This window comes from Phaseolus vulgaris, chromosome 3, assembly GCF_000499845.2.
Source record: "Phaseolus vulgaris cultivar G19833 chromosome 3, P. vulgaris v2.0, whole genome shotgun sequence".
Lineage (NCBI taxonomy): Eukaryota > Viridiplantae > Streptophyta > Magnoliopsida > Fabales > Fabaceae > Phaseolus > Phaseolus vulgaris.
This window is the reverse complement of record NC_023757.2, coordinates 13,436,546-13,442,881: the sequence shown is the minus strand read 5'-3', so window position 1 is coordinate 13,442,881 and position 6,336 is coordinate 13,436,546. Positions and strand designations below refer to the sequence as shown.

General features: G+C 34.6%; 1 protein-coding gene across 3 annotated transcripts; it reads left to right on the top strand.

The window, feature by feature from the left end:
• On the top strand, positions 1–5,289 carry LOC137806731 (lysine-specific demethylase JMJ29-like). Of its 3 annotated transcripts, none has more exons than XM_068606985.1 (13): positions 1–95; positions 967–1,391; positions 1,472–1,584; positions 1,684–1,783; positions 1,900–2,032; positions 2,105–2,168; positions 2,257–2,953; positions 3,314–3,643; positions 3,855–4,262; positions 4,378–4,450; positions 4,526–4,611; positions 4,700–4,819; positions 4,908–5,289. In XM_068606985.1, exons 2-13 carry the CDS (start codon positions 972–974, stop codon positions 4,977–4,979), a joined length of 2,616 nt encoding a protein of 871 aa, XP_068463086.1. In that variant the 5' UTR covers positions 1–95; positions 967–971; the 3' UTR covers positions 4,980–5,289. The 3 variants fall into 3 exon arrangements, with proteins under 3 accessions (XP_068463086.1, XP_068463085.1, XP_068463087.1); XM_068606984.1 differs by having other exon boundaries at positions 94–355; XM_068606986.1 differs by lacking the exon at positions 1–95 and adding an exon at positions 448–577.
• Positions 5,290–6,336: the final 1,047 nt, after the last annotated feature.

Here is a 6,336-nt window from a genome sequence, read left to right as displayed (position 1 = left end):
GGAAGGATCTGAAAGGTTGCTGATCCACGTGCTTAAATATCACTGGTCAAAGGGATTTCACAATATATATTTTCTCTCTCTCTCTTCTGATGCAGGTAAAGCCCAATATGTTTCATAGGTGACTCTAGTTTCAATTTTTCAACTAAACTGTCATATGGTGTGTGCATGAGGGAGTTACATGTTTTCCTCACGCGATCATATTGTCATCGCCATTAAAATCTATTTTTTTATTTTTTATTTTCTCTCAGAATTTGGTTTCAAATATCGTGCCACATTGATTTCATTTATCAATTCTGATTGCCGCATAGTTTATATGCTATCTACCGATTTTTCACCTACAGAGATTTGTGGTCAGGTTTGTTTCATTGAATTGAGTTTTTATGTTTTATGCATGAATTTTGAAAATCTGTTTTTTTATTCCTGTGCTATTCCTCGTACACAGTCAAGTGCTTTGGATGTTAATCTTGATTTCGTTTCGGTCCCCTTCTCGTGAATGCAATTGGAACTCTGGTGGTTTGTTTGATGATGTGTTGGGAGCAATAGATGTTCTTGGGTTGACTTGGGTCAACTCCATTAGGTTTGATTTTAAATGTTGGCTGGAGAGTTGTTTTATTCTGAGATAAAGTAGTCTGTGTTTCTTGTTTTCTTGACTTGTTATGAATTCTAATATATCTAAACAAACTGCAACCTTGCTGGTTCGTTATGGTCACTGAATTTTATAAAAAAATTTGTTGGGTTTATGGTGAGAATGTGTTTCTTTGATCCTCGGATTCCTTTGCTCTGCCTATAAAATGAGCTGCTTGTGAACTATTCTGTATATGTATAGGTTTAGGAGTTGGTGTTCTATTCTGACAATACTTGTTGCTCAGACTCTATGAGAGATTGGAATGCTAGTGCTCAGATGAATGATAATCTATATTGAAATTTTGTAATTATTTCATTGCATTTCCAATTTTCATTTTGCAGTAACAATGAAGGTTGTTGTCCCAAATAAAGAACAGCCAAAAACTCCGCAAACTGAGGATAAGTCGAAGTTGTCCAGATGCTCTGAAGTTTACGGAACTCCGAAGAGAAAAGCTGAAAAAATTCCTGAGCATGGTCATAAGAAGAATTGTGCAGTAAGGGTGACTGAAAAGAAACGAGAGGTTCGAGAAATCAATAAGTTTGATAATATAAAACCAAAGTTAGAAGCGAGAGAAGATTTGTGTTCACTGAAGACAACAAAACTACCATGCTGGAGAAGAGATGAGAAACAAAAGCTTACTGTCTCAAACAAGAAAAGGAAATATAAAGATGATCTCTTGAATGATGATGATTTAGAAGATGAAGAAATGCTTATTCTGTTAAGGGCAAAGACCAGTAGCAGATCTAGAAGAATGAATAATGTGAAGGTAAAACATCTTTCTCAGCACCTTAAATAGATGGTATAATACATCATATTTCTATAATGCTAACTGATTGTTTTGAACAGAATGTTGAACAAAAGCCCCGAAATTGTCATCAATGCATGAAAAAGGGCAGAACACTTTTTGTGCCTTGTACTAAATGCCCGAAGATGTACTGTATGCAGTGTGTTGATAAATGGTATGGCACTAATCAATTATGCTGAATGATTATGTGCTTGTTTGTGTAGTTTAGGATTTATCATCATAAAACCGTGCTGTTTGTGACTTTTACACACAGGTACCCTGATATGAAAATAGAAGAAATTGCTGTAAGTTGTCCGTTTTGTCGGAAAAACTGCAATTGCAATGTTTGCTTGAGCTCCAGAGGAATGATTAAGGTTTGATTTGTTCTGATATCTACCCACTAGATTAATTTCTATAATCAAACAAACTTTCATATTATAATTGTATCTGCACTGGTAACTTTTCAATTTCTTTTTATATCTACTTTCAGACATCTAACAGGGACATAACTGATTATGAAAAGGCTCAGAATCTGCATTATATGATTAACTTACTCCTACCATTTTTGAAACAAATTTGTCATGAACAAAATCAAGAGGAGCAGATTGAAGCTAAAATACTAGGTTTTAATCTTTACCTTTTAAGTTTTGCGTTATTGCATTGAAAAAATCACCAACATTAAACTCTTTTGTCAGGAAAGCATTCTTTTGAGAAGGAAATACCTCAAAGTCTTTGTGGCAACGATGAACGTGTCTATTGGTAAGTGCCCTTTTTCTAAAGATACTAGTGTGATCTTTCTTTACATGTTTTATAATAGCTGTTTTATTTACTTTTTTTCATAGAACAGTGATCACTGTGCTACTTCAATTATTGACCTTCATAGAAGCTGCCCCAGTTGTTCCTATGAACTCTGCCTTAGTTGTTGCCAAGAAATACGTGATGGTAGCATTACACCCCGGGTCGAGCAGAAGTTCTTATATGTGAATAGGGGCTATGATTATATGCATGGTGGAGACCCTCTACCTGTGTCTAATGATTTCGGAACATCAGAATGTCATACTAAGCTATCTAATGTGTGGAATGCTAAGAGTGATGGAAGCATCCGATGTGCACCAAAGGAGTTCGGCGGTTGTGGTAGTGCTGCATTGGAGCTGAGACGTGTCCTACCAAGTGGGTGGATATCTGAATTGGAAATCAGAACTCGCAGTATGCTGAAAATTTGGGAAAATGTTAACACTACTCTTCAGCAAAAGAAAGCAGTATCAAGCTGCACCTCTTTGAGAAAGGAAGCTATTAAAGTAGACATAAATGATGATAATATGTACTGTTCAGAGTCAAGTAACATTCAAAAGGGAGGATTGTTACTTTTCCAAAAGCATTGGGCTAATGGCGAACCAGTTATAGTTCGTGATGCCCTTAAACTGGGCACCGGTCTGAGCTGGAAGCCGATGGTAATGTGGCGAGCATTATGCGAAAATAGGATTTCAGAGGTCGGTTCAAAAATGTCAGAAGTGAAAGCCATTGATTGCCTGGCTAATTGTGAGGTTTGGCCTTGTCCATTTTGATGCCGAGTTTGATACTTTGGTCATATTATAGCATGCATGTCTAAAGTTGTAGTGTTTTTTTTTTCTTTTACCAAATCTTTCATTTTGTGTGGATTGGCAGCGAATTTATAATTTTTTAGGAATGCTTTTATACCCCTAAGTATTATTATCATTATAAGATAACTAACTTTTAGTTCAATATGTATAAGACATACCCTTTTAGCTTTAGATTTCTCATATTGTGGAGCTTCAACTGCCATCTTAGTATTTCATCTTCTAAATTCCAAGTGTAATATTTTTAGCTTGTTTCTCGTGCAACATACTATATTATTAAGTATTTACCCTTCTAAATTTATGCAGGTAGAAATCGATACTCACACATTTTTTAAAGGTTATATAGAGGGAAGAACATACAGAAATCTCTGGCCAGAGATGCTCAAGCTGAAAGACTGGCCCCCCTCTGATAAATTTGAAGATCTTTTGCCCCGCCATTGTGATGAGTTTATTCGCTCCTTGCCATTCCAAGAGTACAGCGATCCTCGGAGCGGAATTCTTAATCTTGCTGCGAAGTTGCCAGCACATGTCCTAAAACCTGACATGGGTCCGAAAACATATATTGCCTATGGGATTAAAGAAGAGCTTGGTAGAGGAGACTCTGTAACAAAGCTTCACTGTGATATGTCAGATGCGGTATGCATCAAGTTTCGTTAGTCTGTGATTTGGTTGCTTAAGCAGTGGTTGGCCAATTTCATTTGAATTTTCTACGCGCGCACACACACACACATGCTCTTCATTCTTTATGAGAACTCACATTTTTGTTTGCACATTGGATTGGAAACTCAGTTTGAATAATAATTCTCATTGTTTCTTGGTCTAATTTCTTTTTTGGTAATTGTCATAGGTCAATATTTTGACCCATACAGCAGAGGTGATATTAACTGATGAGCAGCACTTAATTATTTCAAAGTTGAAAGAAGCACACAAGGTACAAGATGAGAGAGAGCAGTGTGCTCAAGAAACAGTTTCCGACAGCCTGAATGGCCGACCTTTCAAACAAAACAAAGTGCGGACAGAAAATAAGGTAGTTTTAGAATCCAAAGACATAGAGAAGCGCCCTATTGAAATTAATGGAAGGATCTTTCCAAATGATGTACATGAAGGGTTCACGTCTGCTACAGAGAATGAATCAATAGAAACAGGCAGTGCTCTATGGGATATCTTTCGGAGAGAAGATTCTGAGAAGTTAGAAACATATCTTAGGAAGCACTCAAGAGAATTTAGACATACTTATTGTTCTCCCGTTGAAGAGGTACTACAATTGTAACACTTTACATTTCTGATGCTCAAACCTTATTCTTTTATCCCTGATGCTCAAACCTTATTCTTTTATCCCTGATGCTCAAATCAAGTTATTTATTAACTAGGTTGCACATCCAATTCATGACCAATGTTTTTATTTGACATCGGAGCACAAGAAGAAGCTGAAGGAGGAGTTCGGTTAGTACAAAGAAATTTGCATACAATTTTTGCTCAGTGCCTGTAATTAGTACTTACAGGAATCTTGATTTTTAGACGTAGAACCGTGGACTTTTGAGCAAAAACTAGGGGAGGCAGTATTTATTCCTGCTGGATGCCCACATCAAGTCAGGAATCTCAAGGTAAAATATCTAGACACATGTTCAACTAATTTTCTTAAATAACTCAGTTGTTTCTGTTGATCTAATCACCATATGCCAAACCTTGCAGTCATGCACAAAAGTTGCGGTAGACTTTGTGTCTCCAGAAAATATCCATGAGTGTCTGCGTTTAACTAATGAGTTCCGCCAGCTTCCCAAGAACCACAAGGCTAGAGAAGATAAGCTTGAGGTATTTTGCTTCTAAATTATATTTCCTTCTCCTCTTTATGATGTCTGCATCAAAATTAATAGCAGGTTTATATGGTGATGTTGAACAGATAAAGAAGATGATAGTTTATGCCATTGATGAAGCTGTCACAGACTTAAAAGCTTTGTTGAACTTTTCTTGACTGGATGAACGCTGCTTTCAAAAAGCTACTTAATTTTGCCCTGGTCGCTGATACTCTAGATTGTGCATATTAAGTGTCTAGATAGAAATTGTGAAGTCGGAATGTTTATTTGAGGGTTAAAGTCTAGATAGAAAATTGTGAAGTTAGAATTTTTTATTGGAGAGCTAAAGTCACTCACAATTGAGTGTTTCCCATTTTGGTAATAATGTAGAAACTTTTTTGTCAGAGTTACATGTGACAATTCTCAAAGTTTTGTAAACTGTTAATGATCAAAAGAATAAAAAGTAAATAATGAAAATTATTGTATTCATTGGCAAAGAAAATTCAAGTAGACTGTGATTTATCTTGCAACCTTCGTGGTTATAATTGGGCCTTGTGTTCTTGTCTAATCATTCTGATAATAAGGCTGGTCTTGACCAACATGTAAATAATAAGACTGTTAAAAATAGATGACTAACAGATGGTTCCTACAACAATTTAATGGCACTGCAAAGTGTGCGGAATGGTATGTATTCTTGCTATGGTTTGCAGGATAAGTGTATAGAATTATTACCATACTTGCTATGGTTTGCAGGATAAGTGTATAGAATTATTACCAACTTGGGTTGGTCACAAAAATATCAAATGCAATTTACTCTTTTTAAGAGTCTAAAACCACTTCCTCAATTATGAAAAAAGTTAAGTTGCTTCATTCATTCATTCTCATAAAATTAATGTCAGTCTAACTATCATTTTAGAAAAGTAATTTGAAATAAGATGTTTCACATGATGTTTTAATGTGATTAGTATTGATGAAGTTTGAAGATATTTTGTTACATTCTGTTTGATTTGTCCGGTTGTGATAGTGTATAATTATTTTATATACATTTACAGTGAAAACGTTTTTTCTCCAAAGATAAAGCTTTGAGTACTTTAACATAAAGTATTTCTTTTCTCTTCCTATCTATTTCTTTTATTCTGTTATTGTTTATTATCAACATTGATTCTTTTGATCTCCTACTATTCTATGACTTTTTCATTTTAGTTTAATATTTTTTTCCAAACATTTTTAGAGATAATATTTTATTTTATTTTATTTTCAAAAATAATATTTTATTTTATTAACATATTTGCTGGTTAAGTCTTTTACAATTTCTACTGGTAAAAATAATAAATGAAATTTTAATTAATTGAACTTCGTGTCTATTTTATGTGTTTTTTAAAATTGAAACTAAAGTTTGTGATCCGTCTATTGTAATAAGTGATGATTCAAATTCTTCTTCCACATGTTTTAAACAAATATACTTTGTGTCACAGACCTATTTTAAATGTTTTATCTTATAATGTTTATAAAAGATGTTTCACACTATAGAACTAC

Excerpts from the sequence above, each read along its gene's own strand:
- LOC137806731 (XM_068606985.1), top strand. The coding sequence starts at position 972 with ATGAAGGTTGTTGTCCCAAATAAAGAACAGCCAAAAACTCCGCAAACT. Across the intron at positions 1,392-1,471 it reads GAAGAATGAATAATGTGAAG|AATGTTGAACAAAAGCCCCG; the intron begins GTAAAACATCTT and ends TGTTTTGAACAG. Across the intron at positions 4,263-4,377 it reads ATTGTTCTCCCGTTGAAGAG|GTTGCACATCCAATTCATGA; the intron begins GTACTACAATTG and ends TTTATTAACTAG.